We start from the raw sequence: 27,878 nt of genomic DNA, 5'->3' as shown, positions 1-27,878 counted from the left end.
GCTAGTGTGTAGAGAATTCTCTACACATATGTGTAGGAACCGTTATCTCTCTCTCTCTCTCTCTCTATATATATATATATATATATATATGAGGAAAATGATTGTGAGCTTGAAGCTCATATAGCTTATATGAGCTTGAGGGCCCAAACACATGAGTCTCACATTTTTTGTGGTGATCCAAATCATTCATTTACAAGGCCCCATCATAGATAGGGTGTGTACCAAAAATCAGCTCCATTGGATCATCCTAACCCCTCCAAAAGCGGAGTGCAAAAATGGGCAGATTTGTGGCAAACGGTGTCTGTCCATTTTGCCCTCCACTTTTGGATGGGTTAGGATGATCCTATGGAGCTGATTTTTTGTATACACCCTATCTATGTATGGGCCTTTCAAATGAATGCTTTGGATAATGCTAACAATGTGGGCCCACATGTGTTTTGGCCCTCAAGCTCATATAAGCTATATGAGCTTCAAGCTCACAATCATTTTCCTGTGTCTGTGTGCGTATATAGACGGCTTTTACTACACCCTCTAGTATATAGGGGGCGAATATATCATTTTCCTTTTATTAAATTTTGTTATAATTAGGGACTGCAGTGGAATCGGGATCATTAATAAGTACAGTTTCCTCCCATTCCCAATCTAATGGCTGGGATTGTCCCATCGCCAAGAATTTTTAGCCAGGACACATCTCCCTCCTATTGGGTCCTATCTATCTAATGACATGTCCACCGGCTAAGAAGCGGAAATTACCAAAAAGTCCATGCTGTTTCCATCAAATGGCTGAAATCGCCCTCAGTTCCTAAAATCCACGAAAAAGGGCCATCGAGAGTGTAATGGCGGTTGTTGCAGAGGAATTAGGGTTTCCATTTTGGATCCCAGTCCGTCGAAAGTTCGAACCACACGCCCCCTTTTTCGCTTCAGGAAACGTAGAGAGAGAGCTTCTTGCAAAACAGGTACATTCTTGTAGATATCAGATTCTGTTGTTGTTGCTGCTGTTTTTTTTAATCTTTGATTGCACGGAACGATTTTTCTTCGTCTTTTCGAGTGTTTGAGAAAGGATATTAGCAACCAAATTACGGTAATTATAAACCCTATGTGCCGAAGAAAGTAGTTTTTATCCTACTTAACACCACTGTATTTGAATTTTGAAATGTTTGATGTCTAAGTTCTTGAATTTAGTTACATGTTTTGATGGAATTTGAACTGAGTATTTGTGTTTAGCAGCAAGAAAACTTAGATTTTCAAGATTCTAGCTATTCAACTAGGTGGGAATTAACTAGGTGGGTTTTTAGGGCTTGATGGTAGATGCAATAAAAAAGAAAAGAAAAAAAGAATAGAAAACAACTTTTAAATTATGTGCAGCGCTGAGTGCTCTGTTGTCCTGATCAAGGTTTCAAATTTCGGATGACAAAATCTAACGAATTCAAATAAAATAATATTATATCTCGTACAAAATTTGGAACGAAATGACCGAAGGAAAATTTGAAATAAAGAATAAAATCCAGATGTTTTTGAGATTTTCCTTAAATTTCGGACCGAATCGAAATTCTGTAACGTTTCGAGTTTACCCAATTTCGGTTTCGGGGTTGACCGAGAATTCGGTCGAAATTTAAAACCTTGGTCCTGATCATGAGGCTTCTGCCTCACCTTTGAGGTGTAGCCTCTTGACCATTACTCTACAGTTCTTCCACTCAGAGACACTTTTCCTACACCTTATGCCTTTTTCAACCGTGATCGACCATTTACTCATTTACCTTTATTAACATACTTTTGTGTGTCATATCATATATGTTGATAAGGATGAAAACTCACCCTCAAACTACTTTGAGATGAAAGATTTGGAAGAGCTCCAATATGTACTTGTAGTTGAAATTGCGAGAAATGAAAAATGGGCAATGGTCATTCAAGTCAAAGTAGTTTGGAGCTATTCACCATATTTGGACTAACACATCAAATCCGGTTAGATCTTTTACTTGAAGCAAGGACAAGTTAAGCTAATAAAATGATGATTTATTTGATGCAAGGGCATACAGAGATGCAGTCAGAATTTAATGTTTATTGTTAGTCACCCTAAACTATGATATTCTGCGAGGCCCTCACAAGCCACACGAGTGCAGTCTAGCAAATTGTGGGTTGTGTAAAAAGAAACCATTAGTGAAAACCTACATGAAGTAGAACTCCGAGTCAAGTTTGAAAAACATTGTACTGCTGATTAAATTGGAGAACCATATACTTGCTATCACCACTCAAAAAAACAAATACACACACACACACACACACACACACACACACACACACACACACACACTTTCTATTCCACTTCTACTTCTTGTTTAGCTTAGGATCAAGAAACGCTTATTGAGTGAACACGTTAACTCAACATCGGTTGCATCTGTAACAAGGACACTGCATTTCTTAAAAAATTGCCATGTCAGGAACTTGATCAGTACATAATTGAACACATGTTATGCAAGGTTTAGGACAAAACCTAAATTATGATATTCTTTTTTGATTTTTTTTTGCAGTTCCCGTGAACTTGTATATGTGTGATTATACATTTTTTTAATATTTCAGAGCGCTTGTTCTTACTAATCACATTTATATAAGGGAAACGATACAAAGGTAGATTGCATGGGAAAGACATGTTAGTTTATAGATTGCAAAATAAATAAGTGTTAGTTTATGAGGACATTGAGCATGCCACCTTGTGTCCTTGTCTAACTTAACTTGAGCACATGTCTATGCTGTTGGTGTCCAACCTAGTCTTACACATGGTTTCAAATTTCGGTTTCGGAATGCGTTTCGGACCTCACCGAAACCGAAATTTTGAAATTTCGGCCGAAATCGAATACACAGATTAAAATAATATAAATATTGAAAACCAAATTTCGGCCAAATTTCTGAAATTTCTGCCGAAATTTCGGTTGAAATTTAGGGAAAACATTATGTAATCAATAAAATCAAGAATTTTGGGTTGAAATTTTGAAATTTCAGCCCGTAATCTCTCTCTACGTGGTTTCTATCTCTCCCTCCACACGTCTAAATCTCTTTCCACGCGTTTTTGACCGAAAATCTAGGTTTTCTTTATTTTTGGAAAAATCCATTAAATTGACATGTCGTCACTTAATCTCTATCCATATCCAGCGTTCTCCCCACGTTGCACCATCTTTGGGACGTGGCTCTCTCTCTGAACTTCCCAAGAGACCATTCCTTCTCTTCCTCTCAGACTTATCCATGTAGCTGAACTTCCCAAGAGACCATTCCTTCTCTTCCTCTCACAGATTTCTCCACCGCAGCGGCCGCCTCTATCAGCACAGCCCATTTTTCACCGCCACCGCCACCGCCATCTCCGCTTTTCTCTTACTCCTTCCGAAATTTCGGAAAATTGAACGAAATTTCGGGAAATTTAACGAAATTTCAACCGAAATTCCGAAATTCCGAAATTTCGGCCGAAATAAAATACCGATTCGGGTTTTTGTGATTTTGGTGTCGGTCTCCACCGAAATCCGAAATTGAAATTTAAAACCATGGTCTTACATGCGCATGTATATGCAATTATGCAGTGCGTGCATGAGATAAACTGTCATAACCCGATGAGAGAGTCTAATAAAAGAAGGCATAAAGAAGAAAATAATCTAGGATCTGAGAGCGAGTATTGAAAGCTTACATCCTTGAACACATGGCATGTCGATTGCCACCTTTGCTTCTAGGTTATATTAGTTGACAGTAACCTAAGTAGTCAGTTCTATGTCATGGTATGGTAGTTTATGCTGGGCATTGAAAATTTGAAACGTCATCCAATTTAATCGAGCATGCATCAGGTGTACCAATGTTTAAAAACTCTGGCAGTTTGTGCTGGATTTTGAAAGTTTGAAACCTTATCCAAGTTAATTCTGCATGCATCATGTGTCCCAATGTTTAAAAACTCCAATTGAGTATCTGATAAACTTGAGTATTTGACCTGATTGTGCATAGTTGTTTATTAAGCACTTTGTTATTTTGGATTATTGAAATGAAGTGACATTATTGCTGCAATTCATTTATCACCTAAATGTAAACATGTTCACATTTTACTCTCTTTCTCTCTCTCTCTCTCTCTCTCTAAAAGTTCTATTCACAGGCTAGTTATTGATTTGCCCTTCATTTTAGTTATGTACTTCTTTTGATGTTGTTAGAAAACTATTTTTTTCCCAGGATATGGCACCACAAATGAGTGTTGAGCTTCACGCCCCCATCCCCCCTCCCTCCCTCCGTCATTTTAGTTTTTAAGCCGATTAGTGGTTTGTTGGTATATTAGCTACATTTGTGTTGGTTGCATTTTATGTTTACACTGTTTTCCTAAAATAATTTGTCACATTTGAACTACTTATAAGTTATCACTCTGAAAGTGGCCTGCTTGTTTGTTCGGATAAAGCATAATCTGGGTTTTTTCTTCTTTTTTCTCATGTCCAGGTTGCATTAGATATCACTGAAGATGAAAGGTATCAGCTTGAAAGCATGGATGATGCAGAAGACTGGTATGTACTGCTTAGTTCTTAATTTCATTTTTCCATGCTGATCATTGGTTTTATAGTTACAATGTTTATGAAATTTTTTTCGTGTAAGAATTACTTGAAATTTCAGAAAGACTGCCTACAGATATTTCAACTTGATAAGCTTGAGTTTTTCATGGGAATGTAGATGACAGAATGGGCCAAGAGAAGGGTTTTTTGTTAAGATTTATCCCACTTTACTCTTTTTGTCATTTAAGTTTCATTATCAGGAAAAGATCGGAGATATTGTTGGTTATTGTTACAGGCTTTGCTCCCAGGCACTTCAAAATGTGAAAGAATCCCATGTTTGAATGAAACTTCACTTTTGAAAATAAAAATGTATCCATTCCACACTCATCCTTTATCCAGACATACTTGGGTTGGTATTTTCATGAGTTCTTATGCAGTTATGCCTACACTCATTAGTGTATATGCTGATTTTGAGAAGGATCTTTTGTAAAAATGAAGCTAAGATGTGAAGATATGAGAGGAGGAGAGAGGAGTCGACTTTGACAAAACATGATGGATAGCTTGTCTACTCCTTTTCATATGAAATACTTGAGTACATTGACTTATTATAAACTATCACAAATACCGTTCATGGGAATTTCTTGGCAAGGGAAAATCTCTGGACACATCACTTCATTTTAATTTTTGGAGTTTTATCGGGAAAAATGATAAAAATAAAAATATTTAAAAAATATAAAATTATATAAATTAAGAAAAAAATATAAAATAAAAATATCGCAACAATTGGTCCAACAACGCGAGCTAATCTTGGGGTCGTTAGAGGAAATCGTTAGATTGACTCGAAGAGGGCTATTGAGTAGGCCAGCGAACAGGGTTGTCGGTCCAATTATCGCGATAAATTAAAATATAGCTATAGTTTTTAAATTCTCTGGATTATTTCAGGATTTTGTCGTTTTATTAAAATGTCGTGATAAAATCGTTGTATTTTGAAAATGTCGGAGATATTTGTGACATAGCTTTTAAACAAAATATGAAAAATAGTTAAAAAAATCTTAATGAGGACTGTGTAGCCTTTTTCCATCACTCCTACTCAAAGCTGAAATGTTCCTCTGAACATTTTGAGCTTGTTAATCAAATTTTTGCACTGCCATTAAAAAATCAAAATTTTGTGCTGATTTGTACTATAGTCCCTGGTGAATACAATGACAAGTTGACCATGACATGGCACAGGAAGTGGAAGCATCCTCACCATTCTCCACCTCTCTCACGAAGTGGTAATCAATCTCATGGTGCTTGTGATGTAGGATTCGTGGAGGAGCTTTTATCAGTCTTTAACTTTTATAAAACCCACCAAAAATATGATGAAATTTAGGGTTTAGGTAACTTTCAAAAAGCAGCTCAGATCCAATCCTTCTAAATTCTTTGAAATTCGCACTTACAGTTAACCTCTCAAACAAAGTTTAAATCAATCAGATCCTATCATTGGATCCTTATATCAACCTAATCTAAATATCTAATTGCTGAGATCAACTCAACCAATCATCAAACTTAAGATCAGATCTGCTCATATTGATCCTCTTAATAATAATTGTAAAACCTAAACATCCACAAAACTTTAGATCTCAAAATTAAAGAAAACAGAAAAATTCTCAATTTCAACGATTGAGATTAACCCAACTGATCATTAGATTTCAGATATGACCTTCTCAGATTATTCCTCTTGAGGATCTTATTAAAACCCTTGAATAATATATTCTTTTGATTCTCAGAACTCACATGTAATGAAAGCTTCAAGTTTTCGAAAAAGATAAAAGAAGTGGATTGTAGATTTGCTACCTTGAAGAAATAGAAAGAAGAAGAAGATATTTGCTTTTGATTCTTAGAACTCATATGTAAGTAGATGGTAGATATGTTACCTTGAAAAGATAGAAAGAAGAAGATAGATTTGTTTGTGTCACACCGACGAGACTAAAGGCATCACACTGATTGTTTTTCTTGGGCATCACACCTTAGGTTTATTGAAGTGCCACATTTAGATCAAAGAAAAGGATTTCTTCGCAAGCAAAAGCTCTTTCAATTTCATAACATAAAATTTTAAAGAGATGGCCTCGAGGCCTACGCATATAGAGGAAAAAGGGGTTTAGAAAGTTCTAAAACCATAAACTAATTACTACGATTTGTTCACAAGCTAAAGCTCTTTCAATTTCACATAAACTTTTAAAGAGATGGTTTTAAGGCCTACATGTATTTTAATTTAATTGTTTCTATGTAACTTTGTAATTATGTGTTGTAATGTGGTAAGAGTGACATGTGTCAGTCTCTCTTTTAAAGACATAACCTCAAGTAGTTCTGTCCTACCAAAAATACCCATTTCGTGTGTCATTCTCTCTTTTGAAAGAGAGTACCAAGTAGTTATGTTCTACTAAAACCACACATTGTCATGTGTCATTATCTCTTCTAAAAGAGAGAATCCTAACTCCTAAGTAGTCACCCAACTAGTTATGTCCTCCCAATACCACCAATTGTCACGTGTTATTCTCTCTTTTAAAGATAGAGTCCTAGTAGTTATATAACTACTAGAACCTCCCATTTCTTAAAAGAGATAGCCTTGTACGTTAATGATGGATGAATGAATAAAAATTGGAGATTTTGCTCAATCAACCGTCTTCATGTTGGAAGGTGCACGAATGGTAAACAATAAGAAGGCATGATTTTAGATTGGAGAGTAGGAAAGATAGTATTCCTGAATAGAAGAGAAATAGTAATTGAAGAAAAAATAAGACTGATCTTAAGAAATAATAGGAGTTAGGACATCGCACCAATGACACCAAAGGCATCGCACCAATGGCTATAATGCGAGCACCACACATCCACCAAAAGCAAAAGTTTCTAATCATTATTTCATTCCATCACTTTTTCCAAAATGGACAAGGCTTTGTCTTTAAGAGATTGGAGGTTTTAGTAGTTACATAACTACTTGGGACTCCCTCTTTAAAAGAAAGAATGACACATAGCAATACTCGATTTTAATAGGACATAATTGCTTGAGTAACTACTTGGGACTCTCGTTAAAAATGAGAATGATGCATAGCAAATGATGGTTTTTGTAGGACATAACCACGTGGGTAACTACTTGGGACTCTCTTTAGAAGAGATAATTACATGGCAACGAGTACATAACCACTTGGGTAACTACTTGGGACTCTCTTTAATAGAGAAAATCAAAGAGTAGTTTTGGTAGGACATAACTACTTGAGGTTTTTCTTTAAAAGAAAGACCGAAACATGACACTCTTACCATATCACAACACATAATTACAGGTTACATAGAAATAATAAAATTAAAATACATGAGGTAAAATAAAAAGGGTCGCTTTGAATTGGTATTTCTTTTGGATGCCTTGTTTTGGATGGTCCCCATCATAAACTAATGTAAGACGACTTGAGGAATAATTAAGGAACAAATATCGTATGCTTGAAATAGAAGAGAAATAGTGATTGAAGAAAAAAATAAAACAAACTCAAAAGAGGATAGTGGTTAGAGCATCGCACCACTAACTAGCCAAAGGAATCACACCAATGGTTATAAAATGAGCATTGTACTCATATCCAAGAATAATGGAAGTTACATCCGTCACGAGCAAAAGCTTTTAACAGAAGGCCACTTTGAATCGGCAATTCTTCTCTTGGGTGTCTTGTTGTGGATGGCCTCCTATCATACTCCCCCAAGGCTTGGATATGTCAGAAAGTGGGGCAAAGACAAAAGGGTTTGAATCCGGTGCTCCTCTTTAGTTTTCAGCGTCAAATCGTTGCACCATTAGACTGCTCTTTGTCCTCAATCCTAGCATCCAGCTAAACTGTGGAGCATACATGCTCCTCCCAGGGTTTGTGCGTTCAAGTGGTATGCCTTCCTCGATAAAATCCTCAGAGTTGACCATATGTGTAATCACCAGATGATCATCACTGACCACTGTGCGCTATGTGTGAAGTTGAGGGAGACAATGGATCGCATGTTCCTCCATTGCATGTTGGCCAAAGATGTATGGGGCCGAATTCTCACACTGATTGTTTTTCTTGGGCATCACACCTTAGGTTTATTGAAGTGCCACATTTAGATCAAAGAAAAGGATTTCTTCGCAAGCAAAAGCTCTTTCAATTTCATAACATAAAATTTTAAAGAGATGGCCTCGAGGCCTACGCATATAGAGGAAAAAGGGGTTTAGAAAGTTCTAAAACCATAAACTAATTACTACGATTTGTTCACAAGCTAAAGCTCTTTCAATTTCACATAAACTTTTAAAGAGATGGTTTTAAGGCCTACATGTATTTTAATTTAATTGTTTCTATGTAACTTTGTAATTATGTGTTGTAATGTGGTAAGAGTGACATGTGTCAGTCTCTCTTTTAAAGACATAACCTCAAGTAGTTCTGTCCTACCGAAAATACCCATTTCGTGTGTCATTCTCTCTTTTGAAAGAGAGTACCAAGTAGTTATGTTCTACTAAAACCACACATTGTCATGTGTCATTATCTCTTCTAAAAGAGAGAATCCTAACTCCTAAGTAGTCACCCAACTAGTTATGTCCTCCCAATACCACCAATTGTCACGTGTTATTCTCTCTTTTAAAGATAGAGTCCTAGTAGTTATATAACTACTAGAACCTCCCATTTCTTAAAAGAGATAGCCTTGTACGTTAATGATGGATGAATGAATAAAAATTGGAGATTTTGCTCAATCAACCGTCTTCATGTTGGAAGGTGCACGAATGGTAAACAATAAGAAGGCATGATTTTAGATTGGAGAGTAGGAAAGATAGTATTCCTGAATACAAGAGAAATAGTAATTGAAGAAAAAATAAGACTGATCTTAAGAAATAATAGGAGTTAGGACATCGCACCAATGACACCAAAGGCATTGCACCAATGGCTATAATGCGAGCACCACACATCCACCGAGAGCAAAAGTTTCTAATCATTATTTCATTCCATCACTTTTTCCAAAATGGACAAGGCTTTGTCTTTAAGAGATTGGAGGTTTTAGTAGTTACATAACTACTTGGGACTCCCTCTTTAAAACATAACTACTTGGGACTCCCTCTTTAAAAGAAAGAATGACACATAGCAATTCTCGATTTTAATAGGACATAATTGCTTGAGTAACTACTTGGGACTCTCGTTAAAAGAGAGAATGATGCATAGCAAATGATGGTTTTTGTAGGACATAACCACGTGGGTAACTACTTGGGACTCTCTTTAGAAGAGATAATTACATGGCAACGAGTACATAACCACTTGGGTAACTACTTGGGACTCTCTTTAATAGAGAAAATCAAAGAGTAGTTTTGGAAGGACATAACTACTTGAGGTTTTTCTTTAAAAGAAAGACCGAAACATGACACTCTTACCATATCACAACACATAATTACAGGTTCCATAGAAATAATAAAATTAAAATACATGAGGTAAAATAAAAAGGGTCGCTTTGAATTGGTATTTCTTTTGGATGCCTTGTTTTGGATGGTCCCCATCATAAACTAATGTAAGACGACTTGAGGAATAATTAAGGAACAAATATCGTATGCTTGAAATAGAAGAGAAATAGTGATTGAAGAAAAAAATAAAACAAACTCAAAAGAGGATAGTGGTTAGAGCATCGCACCACTAACTAGCCAAAGGAATCACACCAATGGTTATAAAATGAGCATTGTACTCATATCCAAGAATAATGGAAGTTACATCCGTCACGAGCAAAAACTTTTAACAGAAGGCCACTTTGAATCGGCAATTCTTCTCTTGGGTGTCTTGTTGTGGATGGCCTCCTATCATACTCCCCCAAGGCTTGGATATGTCAGAAAGTGGGGCAAAGACAAAAGGGTTTGAATCCGGTGCTCCTCTTTAGTTTTCAACGTCAAATCGTTGCACCATTAGACTGCTCTTTGTCCTCAATCCTAGCATCCAGCTAAACTGTGGAGCATACATGCTCCTCCCAGGGTTTGTGCGTTCAAGTGGTATGCCTTCCTCGATAAAATCCTCAGAGTTGACCATCTGTGTAATCACCACATGATCATCACTGACCACTGTGCGCTATGTGTGAAGTTGAGGGAGACACTGGATCGCATGTTCCTCCATTGCATGTTGCCCAAAGATGTATGGGGCCGAATTCTCACACTGATTGTTTTTCTTGGGCATCACACCTTAGGTTTATTGAAGTGCCACATTTAGATCAAAGAAACGGATTTCTTCGCAAGCAAAAGCTCTTTCAATTTCATAACATAAAATTTTAAAGAGATGGCCTCGAGGCCTACGCATATAGAGGAAAAAGGGGTTTAGAAAGTTCTAAAACCATAAACTAATTACTACGATTTGTGCACAAGCTAAAGCTCTTTCAATTTCACATAAACTTTTAAAGAGATGGTTTTAAGGCCTACTTGTATTTTAATTTAATTGTTTCTATGTAACTTTGTAATTATGTGTTGTAATGTGGTAAGAGTGACATGTGTCAGTCTCTCTTTTAAAGACATAACCTCAAGTAGTTCTGTCCTACCGAAAATACCCATTTCGTGTGTCATTCTCTCTTTTGAAAGAGAGTACCAAGTAGTTATGTTCTACTAAAACCACACATTGTCATGTGTCATTATCTCTTCTAAAAGAGAGAATCCTAACTCCTAAGTAGTCACCCAACTAGTTATGTCCTCCCAATACCACCAATTGTCACGTGTTATTCTCTCTTTTAAAGATAGAGTCCTAGTAGTTATATAACTACTAGAACCTCCCATTTCTTAAAAGAGATAGCCTTGTACGTTAATGATGGATGAATGAATAAAAATTGGAGATTTTGCTCAATCAACCGTCTTCATGTTGGAAGGTGCACGAATGGTAAACAATAAGAAGGCATGATTTTAGATTGGAGAGTAGGAAAGATAGTATTCCTGAATACAAGAGAAATAGTAATTGAAGAAAAAATAAGACTGATCTTAAGAAATAATAGGAGTTAGGACATCGCACCAATGACACCAAAGGCATTGCACCAATGGCTATAATGCGAGCACCACACATCCACCGAGAGCAAAAGTTTCTAATCATTATTTCATTCCATCACTTTTTCCAAAATGGACAAGGCTTTGTCTTTAAGAGATTGGAGGTTTTAGTAGTTACATAACTACTTGGGACTCCCTCTTTAAAACATAACTACTTGGGACTCCCTCTTTAAAAGAAAGAATGACACATAGCAATTCTCGATTTTAATAGGACATAATTGCTTGAGTAACTACTTGGGACTCTCGTTAAAAGAGAGAATGATGCATAGCAAATGATGGTTTTTGTAGGACATAACCACGTGGGTAACTACTTGGGACTCTCTTTAGAAGAGATAATTACATGGCAACGAGTACATAACCACTTGGGTAACTACTTGGGACTCTCTTTAATAGAGAAAATCAAAGAGTAGTTTTGGTAGGACATAACTACTTGAGGTTTTTCTTTAAAAGAAAGACCGAAACATGACACTCTTACCATATCACAACACATAATTACAGGTTCCATAGAAATAATAAAATTAAAATACATGAGGTAAAATAAAAAGGGTCGCTTTGAATTGGTATTTCTTTTGGATGCCTTGTTTTGGATGGTCCCCATCATAAACTAATGTAAGACGACTTGAGGAATAATTAAGGAACAAATATCGTATGCTTGAAATAGAAGAGAAATAGTGATTGAAGAAAAAAATAAAACAAACTCAAAAGAGGATAGTGGTTAGAGCATCGCACCACTAACTAGCCAAAGGAATCACACCAATGGTTATAAAATGAGCATTGTACTCATATCCAAGAATAATGGAAGTTACATCCGTCACGAGCAAAAACTTTTAACAGAAGGCCACTTTGAATCGGCAATTCTTCTCTTGGGTGTCTTGTTGTGGATGGCCTCCTATCATACTCCCCCAAGGCTTGGATATGTCAGAAAGTGGGGCAAAGACAAAAGGGTTTGAATCCGGTGCTCCTCTTTAGTTTTCAACGTCAAATCGTTGCACCATTAGACTGCTCTTTGTCCTCAATCCTAGCATCCAGCTAAACTGTGGAGCATACATGCTCCTCCCAGGGTTTGTGCGTTCAAGTGGTATGCCTTCCTCGATAAAATCCTCAGAGTTGACCATCTGTGTAATCACCACATGATCATCACTGACCACTGTGCGCTATGTGTGAAGTTGAGGGAGACACTGGATCGCATGTTCCTCCATTGCATGTTGCCCAAAGATGTATGGGGCCGAATTCTCACACTGATTGTTTTTCTTGGGCATCACACCTTAGGTTTATTGAAGTGCCACATTTAGATCAAAGAAACGGATTTCTTCGCAAGCAAAAGCTCTTTCAATTTCATAACATAAAATTTTAAAGAGATGGCCTCGAGGCCTACGCATATAGAGGAAAAAGGGGTTTAGAAAGTTCTAAAACCATAAACTAATTACTACGATTTGTGCACAAGCTAAAGCTCTTTCAATTTCACATAAACTTTTAAAGAGATGGTTTTAAGGCCTACTTGTATTTTAATTTAATTGTTTCTATGTAACTTTGTAATTATGTGTTGTAATGTGGTAAGAGTGACATGTGTCAGTCTCTCTTTTAAAGACATAACCTCAAGTAGTTCTGTCCTACCGAAAATACCCATTTCGTGTGTCATTCTCTCTTTTGAAAGAGAGTACCAAGTAGTTATGTTCTACTAAAACCACACATTGTCATGTGTCATTATCTCTTCTAAAAGAGAGAATCCTAACTCCTAAGTAGTCACCCAACTAGTTATGTCCTCCCAATACCACCAATTGTCACGTGTTATTCTCTCTTTTAAAGATAGAGTCCTAGTAGTTATATAACTACTAGAACCTCCCATTTCTTAAAAGAGATAGCCTTGTACGTTAATGATGGATGAATGAATAAAAATTGGAGATTTTGCTCAATCAACCGTCTTCATGTTGGAAGGTGCACGAATGGTAAACAATAAGAAGGCATGATTTTAGATTGGAGAGTAGGAAAGATAGTATTCCTGAATACAAGAGAAATAGTAATTGAAGAAAAAATAAGACTGATCTTAAGAAATAATAGGAGTTAGGACATCGCACCAATGACACCAAAGGCATTGCACCAATGGCTATAATGCGAGCACCACACATCCACCGAGAGCAAAAGTTTCTAATCATTATTTCATTCCATCACTTTTTCCAAAATGGACAAGGCTTTGTCTTTAAGAGATTGGAGGTTTTAGTAGTTACATAACTACTTGGGACTCCCTCTTTAAAACATAACTACTTGGGACTCCCTCTTTAAAAGAAAGAATGACACATAGCAATTCTCGATTTTAATAGGACATAATTGCTTGAGTAACTACTTGGGACTCTCGTTAAAAGAGAGAATGATGCATAGCAAATGATGGTTTTTGTAGGACATAACCACGTGGGTAACTACTTGGGACTCTCTTTAGAAGAGATAATTACATGGCAACGAGTACATAACCACTTGGGTAACTACTTGGGACTCTCTTTAATAGAGAAAATCAAAGAGTAGTTTTGGTAGGACATAACTACTTGAGGTTTTTCTTTAAAAGAAAGACCGAAACATGACACTCTTACCATATCACAACACATAATTACAGGTTCCATAGAAATAATAAAATTAAAATACATGAGGTAAAATAAAAAGGGTCGCTTTGAATTGGTATTTCTTTTGGATGCCTTGTTTTGGATGGTCCCCATCATAAACTAATGTAAGACGACTTGAGGAATAATTAAGGAACAAATATCGTATGCTTGAAATAGAAGAGAAATAGTGATTGAAGAAAAAAATAAAACAAACTCAAAAGAGGATAGTGGTTAGAGCATCGCACCACTAACTAGCCAAAGGAATCACACCAATGGTTATAAAATGAGCATTGTACTCATATCCAAGAATAATGGAAGTTACATCCGTCACGAGCAAAAACTTTTAACAGAAGGCCACTTTGAATCGGCAATTCTTCTCTTGGGTGTCTTGTTGTGGATGGCCTCCTATCATACTCCCCCAAGGCTTGGATATGTCAGAAAGTGGGGCAAAGACAAAAGGGTTTGAATCCGGCGCTCCTCTTTAGTTTTCAACGTCAAATCGTTGCACCATTAGACTGCTCTTTGTCCTCAATCCTAGCATCCAGCTAAACTGTGGAGCATACATGCTCCTCCCAGGGTTTGTGCGTTCAAGTGGTATGCCTTCCTCGATAAAATCCTCAGAGTTGACCATCTGTGTAATCACCACATGATCATCACTGACCACTGTGCGCTATGTGTGAAGTTGAGGGAGACACTGGATCGCATGTTCCTCCATTGCATGTTGCCCAAAGATGTATGGGGCCGAATTCTCACACTGATTGTTTTTCTTGGGCATCACACCTTAGGTTTATTGAAGTGCCACATTTAGATCAAAGAAACGGATTTCTTCGCAAGCAAAAGCTCTTTCAATTTCATAACATAAAATTTTAAAGAGATGGCCTCGAGGCCTACGCATATAGAGGAAAAAGGGGTTTAGAAAGTTCTAAAACCATAAACTAATTACTACGATTTGTGCACAAGCTAAAGCTCTTTCAATTTCACATAAACTTTTAAAGAGATGGTTTTAAGGCCTACTTGTATTTTAATTTAATTGTTTCTATGTAACTTTGTAATTATGTGTTGTAATGTGGTAAGAGTGACATGTGTCAGTCTCTCTTTTAAAGACATAACCTCAAGTAGTTCTGTCCTACCGAAAATACCCATTTCGTGTGTCATTCTCTCTTTTGAAAGAGAGTACCAAGTAGTTATGTTCTACTAAAACCACACATTGTCATGTGTCATTATCTCTTCTAAAAGAGAGAATCCTAACTCCTAAGTAGTCACCCAACTAGTTATGTCCTCCCAATACCACCAATTGTCACGTGTTATTCTCTCTTTTAAAGATAGAGTCCTAGTAGTTATATAACTACTAGAACCTCCCATTTCTTAAAAGAGATAGCCTTGTACGTTAATGATGGATGAATGAATAAAAATTGGAGATTTTGCTCAATCAACCGTCTTCATGTTGGAAGGTGCACGAATGGTAAACAATAAGAAGGCATGATTTTAGATTGGAGAGTAGGAAAGATAGTATTCCTGAATAGAAGAGAAATAGTAATTGAAGAAAAAATAAGACAGATCTTAAGAAATAATAGGAGTTAGGACATCGCACCAATGACACCAAAGGCATCGCACCAATGGCTATAATGCGAGCACCACACATCCACCAAGAGCAAAAGTTTCTAATCATTATTTCATTCCATCACTTTTTCCAAAATGGACAAGGCTTTGTCTTTAAGAGATTGGAGGTTTTAGTAGTTACATAACTACTTGGGACTCCCTCTTTAAAAGAAAGAATGACACATAGCAATACTCGATTTTAATAGGACATAATTGCTTGAGTAACTACTTGGGACTCTCGTTAAAAGAGAGAATGATGCATAGCAAATGATGGTTTTTGTAGGACATAACCACTTGGGTAACTACTTGGGACTCTCTTTAGAAGAGATAATTACATGGCAACGAGTACATAACCACTTGGGTAACTACTTGGGACTCTCTTTAATAGAGAAAATCAAAGAGTAGTTTTGGTAGGACATAACTACTTGAGGTTTTTCTTTAAAAGAAAGACCGAAACATGACACTCTTACCATATCACAACACATAATTACAGGTTCCATAGAAATAATAAAATTAAAATACATGAGGTAAAATAAAAAGGGTCGCTTTGAATTGGTATTTCTTTTGGATGCCTTGTTTTGGATGGTCCCCATCATAAACTAATGTAAGACGACTTGAGGAATAATTAAGGAACAAATATCGTATGCTTGAAATAGAAGAGAAATAGTGATTGAAGAAAAAAATAAAACAAACTCAAAAGAGGATAGTGGTTAGAGCATCGCACCACTAACTAGCCAAAGGAATCACACCAATGGTTATAAAATGAGCATTGTACTCATATCCAAGAATAATGGAAGTTACATCCGTCACGAGCAAAAGCTTTTAACAGAAGGCCACTTTGAATCGGGAATTCTTCTCTTGGGTGTCTTGTTGTGGATGGCCTCCTATCATACTCCCCCAAGGCTTGGATATGTCAGAAAGTGGGGCAAAGACAAAAGGGTTTGAATCCGGCGCTCCTCTTTAGTTTTCAACGTCAAATCGTTGCACCATTAGACTGCTCTTTGTCCTCAATCCTAGCATCCAGCTAAACTGTGGAGCATACATGCTCCTCCCAGGGTTTGTGCGTTCAAGTGGTATGCCTTCCTCGATAAAATCCTCAGAGTTGACCATCTGTGTAATCACCACATGATCATCACTGACCACTGTGCGCTATGTGTGAAGTTGAGGGAGACACTGGATCGCATGTTCCTCCATTGCATGTTGCCCAAAGATGTATGGGGCCGAATTCTCACACTGATTGTTTTTCTTGGGCATCACACCTTAGGTTTATTGAAGTGCCACATTTAGATCAAAGAAAAGGATTTCTTCGCAAGCAAAAGCTCTTTCAATTTCATAACATAAAATTTTAAAGAGATGGCCTCGAGGCCTACGCATATAGAGGAAAAAGGGGTTTAGAAAGTTCTAAAACCATAAACTAATTACTACGATTTGTTCAGAAGCTAAAGCTCTTTCAATTTCACATAAACTTTTAAAGAGATGGTTTTAAGGCCTACTTGTATTTTAATTTAATTGTTTCTATGTAACTTTGTAATTATGTGTTGTAATGTGGTAAGAGTGACATGTGTCAGTCTCTCTTTTAAAGACAACCTCAAGTAGTTCTGTCCTACCGAAAATACCCATTTCGTGTGTCATTCTCTCTTTTGAAAGAGAGTACCAAGTAGTTATGTTCTACTAAAACCACACATTGTCATGTGTCATTATCTCTTCTAAAAGAGAGAATCCTAACTCCTAAGTAGTCACCCAACTAGTTATGTCCTCCCAATACCACCAATTGTCACGTGTTATTCTCTCTTTTAAAGATAGAGTCCTAGTAGTTATATAACTACTAGAACCTCCCATTTCTTAAAAGAGATAGCCTTGTACGTTAATGATGGATGAATGAATAAAAATTGGAGATTTTGCTCAATCAACCGTCTTCATGTTGGAAGGTGCACGAATGGTAAACAATAAGAAGGCATGATTTTAGATTGGAGAGTAGGAAAGATAGTATTCCTGAATAGAAGAGAAATAGTAATTGAAGAAAAAATAAGACTGATCTTAAGAAATAATAGGAGTTAGGACATCGCACCAATGACACCAAAGGCATCGCACCAATGGCTATAATGCGAGCACCACACATCCACCAAGAGCAAAAGTTTCTAATCATTATTTCATTCCATCACTTTTTCCAAAATGGACAAGGCTTTGTCTTTAAGAGATTGGAGGTTTTAGTAGTTACATAACTACTTGGGACTCCCTCTTTAAAAGAAAGAATGACACATAGCAATACTCAATTTTAATAGGACATAATTGCTTGAGTAACTACTTGGGACTCTCGTTAAAAGAGAGAATGATGCATAGCAAATGATAGTTTTTGTAGGACATAACCACGTGGGTAACTACTTGGGACTCTCTTTAGAAGAGATAATTACATGGCAACGAGTACATAACCACTTGGGTAACTACTTGGGACTCTCTTTAATAGAGAAAATCAAAGAGTAGTTTTGGTAGGACATAACTACTTGAGGTTTTTCTTTAAAAGAAAGACCGAAACATGACACTCTTACCATATCACAACACATAATTACAGGTTCCATAGAAATAATAAAATTAAAATACATGAGGTAAAATAAAACGGGTCGCTTTGAATTGGTATTTCTTTTGGATGCCTTGTTTTGGATGGTCCCCATCATAAACTAATGTAAGACGACTTGAGGAATAATTAAGGAACAAATATCGTATGCTTGAAATAGAAGAGAAATAGTGATTGAAGATAAAAATAAAACAAACTCAAAAGAGGATAGTGGTTAGAGCATCGCACCACTAACTAGCCAAAGGAATCACACCAATGGTTATAAAATGAGCATTGTACTCATATCCAAGAATAATGGAAGTTACATCCGTCACGAGCAAAAGCTTTTAACAGAAGGCCACTTTGAATCGGGAATTCTTCTCTTGGGTGTCTTGTTGTGGATGGCCTCCTATCATACTCCCCCAAGGCTTGGATATGTCAGAAAGTGGGGCAAAGACAAAAGGGTTTGAATCCGGTGCTCCTCTTTAGTTTTCAACGTCAAATCGTTGCACCATTAGACTGCTCTTTGTCCTCAATCCTAGCATCCAGCTAAACTGTGGAGCATACATGCTCCTCCCAGGGTTTGTGCGTTCAAGTGGTATGCCTTCCTCGATAAAATCCTCAGAGTTGACCATCTGTGTAATCACCACATGATCATCACTGACCACTGTGCGCTATGTGTGAAGTTGAGGGAGACACTGGATCGCATGTTCCTCCATTGCATGTTGCCCAAAGATGTATGGGGCCGAATTCTCACACTGATTGTTTTTCTTGGGCATCACACCTTAGGTTTATTGAAGTGCCACATTTAGATCAAAGAAAAGGATTTCTTCGCAAGCAAAAGCTCTTTCAATTTCATAACATAAAATTTTAAAGAGATGGCCTCGAGGCCTACGCATATAGAGGAAAAAGGGGTTTAGAAAGTTCTAAAACCATAAACTAATTACTACGATTTGTTCAGAAGCTAAAGCTCTTTCAATTTCACATAAACTTTTAAAGAGATGGTTTTAAGGCCTACTTGTATTTTAATTTAATTGTTTCTATGTAACTTTGTAATTATGTGTTGTAATGTGGTAAGAGTGACATGTGTCAGTCTCTCTTTTAAAGACATAACCTCAAGTAGTTCTGTCCTACCGAAAATACCCATTTCGTGTGTCATTCTCTCTTTTGAAATAGAGTACCAAGTAGTTATGTTCTACTAAAACCACACATTGTCATGTGTCATTATCTCTTCTAAAAGAGAGAATCCTAACTCCTAAGTAGTCACCCAACTAGTTATGTCCTCCCAATACCACCAATTGTCACGTGTTATTCTCTCTTTTAAAGATAGAGTCCTAGTAGTTATATAACTACTAGAACCTCCCATTTCTTAAAAGAGATAGCCTTGTACGTTAATGATGGATGAATGAATAAAAATTGGAGATTTTGCTCAATCAACCGTCTTCATGTTGGAAGGTGCACGAATGGTAAACAATAAGAAGGCATGATTTTAGATTGGAGAGTAGGAAAGATAGTATTCCTGAATAGAAGAGAAATAGTAATTGAAGAAAAAATAAGACCGATCTTAAGAAATAATAGGAGTTAGGACATCGCACCAATGACACCAAAGGCATCGCACCAATGGCTATAATGCGAGCACCACACATCCACCAAGAGCAAAAGTTTCTAATCATTATTTCATTCCATCACTTTTTCCAAAATGGACAAGGCTTTGTCTTTAAGAGATTGGAGGTTTTAGTAGTTACATAACTACTTGGGACTCCCTCTTTAAAAGAAATAATGACACATAGCAATACTTGATTTTAATAGGACATAATTACTTGAGTAACTACTTGGGACTCTCGTTAAAAGAGAGAATGATGCATAGCAAATGATGGTTTTTGTAGGACATAACCACGTGGGTAACTACTTGGGACTCTCTTTAGAAGAGATAATTACATGGCAACGAGTACATAATCACTTGGGTAACTACTTGGGACTCTCTTTAATAGAGAAAATCAAAGAGTAGTTTTGGTAGGACATAACTACTTGAGGTTTTTCTTTAAAAGAAAGACCGAAACATGACACTCTTACCATATCACAACACATAATTACAGGTTCCATAGAAATAATAAAATTAAAATACATGAGGTAAAATAAAAATGGTCGCTTTGAATTGGTATTTCTTTTGGATGCCTTGTTTTGGATGGTCCCCATCATAAACTAATGCAAGACGACTTGAGGAATAATTAAGGAACAAATATCGTATGCTTGAAATAGAAGAGAAATAGTGATTGAAGAAAAAAATAAAACAAACTCAAAAGAGGATAGTGGTTAGAGCATCGCACCACTAACTAGCCAAAGGAATCACACCAATGGTTATAAAATGAGCATTGTACTCATATCCAAGAATAATGGAAGTTACATCCGTCACGAGCAAAAGCTTTTAACAGAAGGCCACTTTGAATCGGGAATTCTTCTCTTGGGTGTCTTGTTGTGGATGGCCTCCTATCATACTCCCCCAAGGCTTGGATATGTCAGAAAGTGGGGCAAAGACAAAAGGGTTTGAATCCGGTGCTCCTCTTTAGTTTTCAACGTCAAATCGTTGCACCATTAGACTGCTCTTTGTCCTTAATCCTTGCATCCAGCTAAACTGTACATGCTCCTCCCAGCGTTTGTGCGTTCAAGTGGTTTGCCTTCCTTGATAAAATCCTCAGAGTTGACCATCTGTGTAATCACCACATGATCATCACTGACCACTGTGCGCTATGTGTGAAGTTTAGGGAGACAGTGGATCACATGTTCCTCCATTGCATGTTGGCCAAAGATGTATGGGGCCGAATTCTCACACTGATTGTTTTTCTTGGGCATTACAACTTAGGTTTATTGAAATGTCACATTTAGATCAAAGAAAAGGATTTCTTCGCAAGCAAAAGCTCTTTCAATTTCATAACATAAAATTTTAAAGAGATGGCCTCAAGGCCTACGTATATAGAGAAAAAAAGGGGTTTAGAAAGTTCTAAAACCATAAACTAATTACTACGATTTCTTCACAAGCAAAAGCTCTTTCAATTGAGCTTTTGTGTGTGAAGTTGAGGGAGACAGTGGATCACATGTTCCTCCATTGGATGTTGGCCAAAGATGTAGGGGGCCAAATTCTGATGAGATTCGGTATAGCTTGGGTATTTCTATCTATCCTCATTGATCAATTGGAGTGTTGGGTCGATACCACATGGCTGAAGAAAGACAAGATCCAATGGAAGGTGAAATTGTTGGCCACTATACGGGTTTTATGGAAGGAAAGGAATGCCCAGAAATTGTTGGCCAGCGTGAAATTGTTGGCCATGGTCAGCAGGTTGAAGGGTAGTCATCCTCAGTCGTGGAGGTTTCAACAGTGGATATATAAGATCCACAATCGAGTAGCAGGATACTTCATAGCCTACCCACACGTTAGGAGGTTGGTTAACAGTAAAGCAGATAGGCTTGCTCGATCCGGAGTTGACAGGGCATCAATAGAGATCTTTGGTTTTCTTAATCATTGAGGATTGTGCTTTTTTATTGTTTTTCCATGATTTTTCCTCTTGTATAGATCATTTCAGTCGTTTCTATGCCTCTTTTGATATATTTCCTGTCATTCAAAAAATAAACAAAAAACTCAACTCCGTTGAGTGGAGAAATCTGATCCATCTTTCAATTATCCTTGAATAGTGGTATACCCGTTCCTCAAATATCCTTAATCCTTCTATCTTGCATCATCGTCTCAACATAGCTCAAGTGAAGTCAACTAGAAGAGCATCTCACCAATTTAGATAGGTTCTCGATGGAGTCACACCACCAAGCTAGAAAAGAGTCACAGTTTGCTAGAAATGAAAGCTTAGAATTATTGTCGAAATAGAAACAGAGTTGAGCTCATGTCGAAATAGAAACAGAGTTGAGCTCTTGCATCATCGTCAAACATAATCCACTCTGTAGCATACCTATTGCAACATGTTGAGCTCATGTTTTGCTTTGGTACCAAACTGATGTGGGACATTTATGAGGAAGGAAATTCTCGATGGGTTAGAGGGTTTAGGAATTAATTTTTGTACTGAACTAGATGGAATCCAAATCGAGAATTAAAAAAAAAAACACTTTAATATTTTTTTCAGATATACCATGTGTCCTCGATTAGTTTTGTCCTGCCAAAACCACACATTGTCGTGTCTCATTCTCTCTTTTAAAAGAGAGTCCAAAGTAGTTACCCAAAACCAACCATTGCCATGTGTCATTCTTCTTTTAAAGAGTGTCCCTGACAGTCAAGTAACTACCAAAACCTACCATCTCTTAAAAGATCATGTATAATTTTGATGGATGAATAAAATAAAGATTAGAAGCTTTTGCTCTTGGTGGATTTGGCTTTCATTTTTCTTAGACATGGGTTTCTTAGACATGGGTGTAATGATCATGTTATAGCCATTGGTGATTGGTGCGACGCCTTCGCTTAATTAGTGGTGTGATGCTCCAACTACTATCCTTTCTTAAGCTCGTTCTATTTTTTCTTTCTCCAATCACTTTCTCTTCTATTCAAGCATACTATCTTTTCTATCCTCCAATTTATTCATTCCTTGTTTAAAATTCAGATACTTTTGATAATGGACTGATGATTTCATGCAATCAGTTTCAATAGATTAGTCCTTGGAGGATAGCAAGTATTGCAGTAGAAATAAGAAACATGGTTTGTAAAATCGCGCCACAACTGCATCACCAAAAAAGGTTGGCAAACAGGAGCCGACTAATTGGCAAAAGAAGGTGTTGATAAGGAAGATGTGGTGGTATTTACTGCATCACAGAATGAAGCTAGAGGGGAAGATGTGGAAGGCTATTCCCCTTAGATTTCAGATCTAGGGCCTGTGCTATTGTTGTCCTGGCAAGCATACCCAAACTGTCCAGGCTTGAGGATAGGGGTTGCGGATCTGGAAAATGCACTACATTTAGCTTCCAGAAGTGTCAAGGAAGTACGGCTGCCCAAGTCTGAGAATTGGCAGTGGGTCTCTGGTGAGCTGGGATTTATGAACCAGGCTGTGGTTCCAGGGGTAAAATTAGTGGAGAATACATTAAGAATTATTACACTGGAAGCGAGTGGCCCTGGCTGTGCATAAGTGGTGGCTATTTCAGTTGCAGATTGAAACACGTATTGTCCACTCTTTTTTTTTTTTTGAATGATATGTCTTGCCCAGTTTTGTTTTGGAAAAGTGTGCCTCAGTGCTTGAATGGTGTAAACGAGGACCGCAAGACCCCAGGTCTGCGCAGCCATCATCTTTGGCAAATGTGTGCCTAGGTGGGCAGAGTCAAGCAAGATTGCTGGTACCATCTGCTTCTGGAATGGATGGGTGGTTGAATTGTGATGATAAGCTCCATTCAGTCCGGAAATGATATCCAGATTCGGAGGGTCTCTCTGTTGGTGTAAATGCCGGGTGTAGCTTTGTGCCTACCGATTTTTTTGAGGAGGGATCTAATGCTTTGAGAGACATCTTGTTGGACAGTGCTTTTTTGTTACTTTGTTAGGCGATTATGGGAAGGTAGACTGGTAGACTGTATGAGTCATGAAGATTCTACTTTAAATTTATTATTTATTCTATCTTCTAAAATAATTATAATTAATAATCCTGTTTTATTTGTATGTCGTGTGCCTTGTCTTGTGGTAATGGAGTCATGAAGATTCTACGTTAAATTTATTATTTATTCTATCTTCTAAATTAATTTATCCTGTTTTATTTGTATGTCTTGTGCCCTGTCTCATGGTAATGGAATACCCATATCTTTATCCATGTCCAAGATTTTGATTAGTGTTCGAGTCATTTCTACATTCCCGCGTCTATCCATATTTGTATCCACTGAATATTGCGGGAACAGATTTCATAGGTAGCCCTTTCTTTTATCTTTGACTCTGGGTTAAGAATTGGCAAGTTGGTGAATTGGTGTACCCCTGGCCATACCTTATTCAGTAATTATTATGAGTTGGTTAAGGTTCTTCAAAGGTTCATGCTTGGTAGACTGTGCATCTAACACAAAGGAATACTGAAGTGTTGACCTACCCTTGAATTTTTTTTATAGATGGTTTTGCTATCTTTTTGTGGGGTTATTCTTGATAATGCCACCTTATACTGGCCAATGAGGATCTGGTCATTGATAACTTTGTAGTGCTTGTCAATAAACAATTTGATTGAAAATAACCAACATTGACAAGAGAAAGTTTCTAAAAAATCTCCTATTTGCTTTGTTCTTTTGTGGGCTTTGCTCTTGGGCACCCTTTTTTGTATTCAAATTTCTTTTTTGTTTCTTGATTACATTTGTTTGTTGAATTCATTGTTGTACTTTTGTTCAATCGTTAGTTCAACATGGACTTGTCATCTGTGAGAAACAACTAGTAATATTGCTTCAAAAGGTCACTCTTTATATTCTATAGGCATAACTTTGAAGTTGCTATTGTTCCTAATTTTTCTGATTCTGAATTGCTGCAATGTATACATGGGCAGTAGTGTACCTTGTCCTATTGTTGGTTGTGGTGCACAGTTGAATTCCTTGGAGGACTTTGAGGATCACTACCATGCTCGGCACACTGCATCCTGTTCTGTGTGCTCAAGAGTTTACCCAACATCGCGTTTGCTGAGTATACATATCTCGGAAGCACACGATTCTTTCTTTCAGGCTAAAGTTGCACGTGGCTTTCCTATGGTAATTCTAATCCTTCATCTGGTTTTTATTTGATGCTCACATCTGAATGTCGGATGCGTTTGATCGTCTTCAATTGTGCATTTGCATGGACTCTTTTCCTGGTCTTCAAATGTGGACCTTCTTGAATGACCTCCACGCCTTCCTCGCATGTGATGGGTCTCACCCGCTGGTCACTGTCAGATTTTAGTGTGTATTGCATGTGCACCATTTAGTCTCTATATATGCTGTGCATTATAGCATTTCTTTATGTGCATTACAGATATGGATTGTTCCTCTATAGATATTACAAAATAAACCCATTTTTTTGAGAAAAAACAAAATAATACCCCCTAATACGTTACATTCCTCATTTCATTTATCAGTACATGCATCCATGTGCATACACATTGCTTTGCTTGAGCTTTTTTTTTTTTTTGAATGGTGAGCTTTTGTTTTTTTTTATCTTTTTATTTAATTTTAAAACCTTAATAAAAGAAAAGGGATTGAAACAAAATCATGATAGTTTTTGCGACATTAAAAAAATGAAAATTGTGATATTTTCAATTATAGCAAGTTCTTGTCGGGAATTCGGTTTTTATCAAAATATCCCATTTTTTCATGGTATATTTGAAAAAAAAAACAGAGAATTGTGACTATGGTTGTCAGTTTGTAAATGACCGGAGAAAAGAAAGACAACACATATATAACACTTCTCAATCCTGATGTTGAATACATTGGTTGAATTCACTTTCAGCTATTATCTCACTGTTTAAATTGCTGATGTGTGAAACAGTATGAATGTTTGGTTGAAGACTGTGGAGTGAAGCTGAAGAGCTATCAAAGTCGACAACAGCATCTCATAGATAAGCATAAATTCCCCTCCTCTTTTGAATTTTTCAAGAAATCACGACTTTCCCAGAAACAACGCTGGAGGTGTCATCAGCATAAGCCAGCTGATCATAAGAGGGAGGAGCGGAGAGCGGCAGAAATGGAAGTGGATGAAAAGATTGATGACCTTGTCTCTGCAGTCTCGAAATTAAGCACATCAGACTCTTCTCCTTCTGCCATTAGCTTTGGGCGTAGACATACTCGGGGATTGACGTTTCTCCCGCGCTCGGTTCAGAGAAACAAAAAGCATGAATCTTCAGCGGATGCAAAAGTATAGTAATCATAACATCAAACTGAGTATGTTTTTGTATATCACTGTACTTTCTCTTTTTGTTCTTGTTCTACCCTCACTGTATTCCTGTTTCTAATGTCTATTTTGGCCAGATGATCTGTCACCCATGGCTGATCATGCGACTATAGCCATTCGATTAATGTTTTGTTTTGCTGTTAAACATTGGTGATTTGACCTTTTTGTTATTAGAAATTCATTTGAAGCCCAGACGATCAGGAAGTTAGGATTGCTTGTGCTTCTTGGCGCAATACGCGGTAGGTTGAATCGTCCAGACCATAGCTTGTGTTTTGTGGTGGGGTGCAATGAACAATTATCGGATTTGTTGTGACAAACCACAGATGACCTCTTCCCTAAGGGCCTATTTGGTTGGCAGGCAAGTCATAGAAAACTATTGAAATGGAAAGGTTTTTCAGCTTATTACTAGTTTCCAATGTTTGGATGCACATGGAAGATTAAAAGAAAAGAAAAGATGGAAAATCTGTTCTCTGTGGAATGAAATTGGGTCATTCCACTTGCTAAAGTTTGTCCCACTCGGCCTCTTACCCCAGATAGGTATACAGATATAGGGTTCGGGTTTGGTGTCTTAGGCACCTATTCTGCCTGAATGAAATCGGGTCTTTGCACTTGCTCAAGTTTGTCCTATTCAGTCTCTACCCTGGTTAGATACTTAGATAAAGAACTCGGGTTTAGTGCTGCAGACAGACATACAGTTACTGATATGCTCACTACTTATGAGTTGTATTCAAGTCACAAATTGACTTTATTAGCTCAATTCATATTTTAATCAATCTAACTTTTAAATTGATTAAAATCCATTCAAAAAAAAAAATTTTTTTTTAGAAAAAATCAGATAGATTGCCCAAAATTACTTACATGTATGTGAGTCTGGCAAAATTGGCATATAATGATGGCTAATTTATTGGGCCCACCTTCAACATACATTCGACCCTCAACCATGAGACATGCCAGGCCCTTACAACTGTTCAATCCACATTTTAAACAATCTAACTTTTATTAGAAAAATCAGTTAGATTGCTGAAAGTTACTTGAATACATAAATGTGATTCTAGCCGAGGTTTAAAATTTCGGTTTCGGTACCGGTTTCGGACCCTGAAAATTTGAAATTTCGGTCGAAATCTGGTACAAAACCCAAATTCAATATTAAATTTCGGCCGAAATTACTGAAATTTCTGTGAAATATAAAATTAATATTTAAAAAATAATTTTTTTGGGTCAAATTTTGGAAAAACCGAAATTTCGGAAATAAATGACCGTTTCGGTTTTAGGTGATTTCGGTGTCGGTCTCCTCGGATTTCAGTCGAAATTTAAAACCATGATTCTAGCAAGATACTCAGCATATCACCGTGGCTATTTACAACGCACTGCTAGAGGCGTTCATCACCGTTGGGTAGAAGGAACACCCAACCCACGTCATTCAGGACTAGCCTTCCCATACTGCCTATTTGTACAAAGACACCAATTCTCAACTGGGCTAATTGATATTCAAGACAAACAGACGTAGTAAAAAATGTGGTTTCGTCATACAAAAAGAGTCACTGAACCACTAAACACCTTAAGGCCCTGTTTGGATTTCTGGAATTTTCTAGAAAAGGCTGGAAAGGAAAAAATATTTCTAAAATTTCCACCTCTTTATACACGTGAAAAAAATAACTCGAACAACCCTATTTAATTTTTGCACAGAGGTATAATTATATTTTTCCCCTTTAAATTGTGGAAAGAAGAA

General features: G+C 37.1%; 1 protein-coding gene across 2 annotated transcripts; it reads left to right on the top strand.

Annotated features, from left to right (window-relative positions):
• The first annotated feature begins 765 nt into the window (after window positions 1-765).
• Window positions 766-26,343, top strand: LOC143862314 (nucleic acid binding / zinc ion binding protein). Of its 2 annotated transcripts, none has more exons than XM_077373337.1 (4): window positions 766-956; window positions 4,456-4,520; window positions 24,780-24,975; window positions 25,748-26,343. In XM_077373337.1, the coding sequence occupies exons 1-4, from the start codon at window positions 837-839 to the stop codon at window positions 26,117-26,119; spliced, it is 753 nt and encodes a 250-aa protein (XP_077229452.1). In that variant the 5' UTR covers window positions 766-836; the 3' UTR covers window positions 26,120-26,343. The 2 variants fall into 2 exon arrangements, with proteins under 2 accessions (XP_077229452.1, XP_077229451.1); XM_077373336.1 differs by having other exon boundaries at window positions 770-956; window positions 24,777-24,975.
• The last annotated feature ends 1,535 nt before the right edge of the window (window positions 26,344-27,878 follow it).

The sequence above is a fragment of the Tasmannia lanceolata genome, unplaced genomic scaffold (genome assembly GCF_043159265.1).
Source record: "Tasmannia lanceolata isolate RefF3 unplaced genomic scaffold, GAP_Taslan_0.1 ptg000037l, whole genome shotgun sequence".
NCBI lineage: Eukaryota > Viridiplantae > Streptophyta > Magnoliopsida > Canellales > Winteraceae > Tasmannia > Tasmannia lanceolata.
Note: the sequence above shows the minus strand (reverse complement) of the source record. Positions and strands in the feature narration are given on the sequence as shown.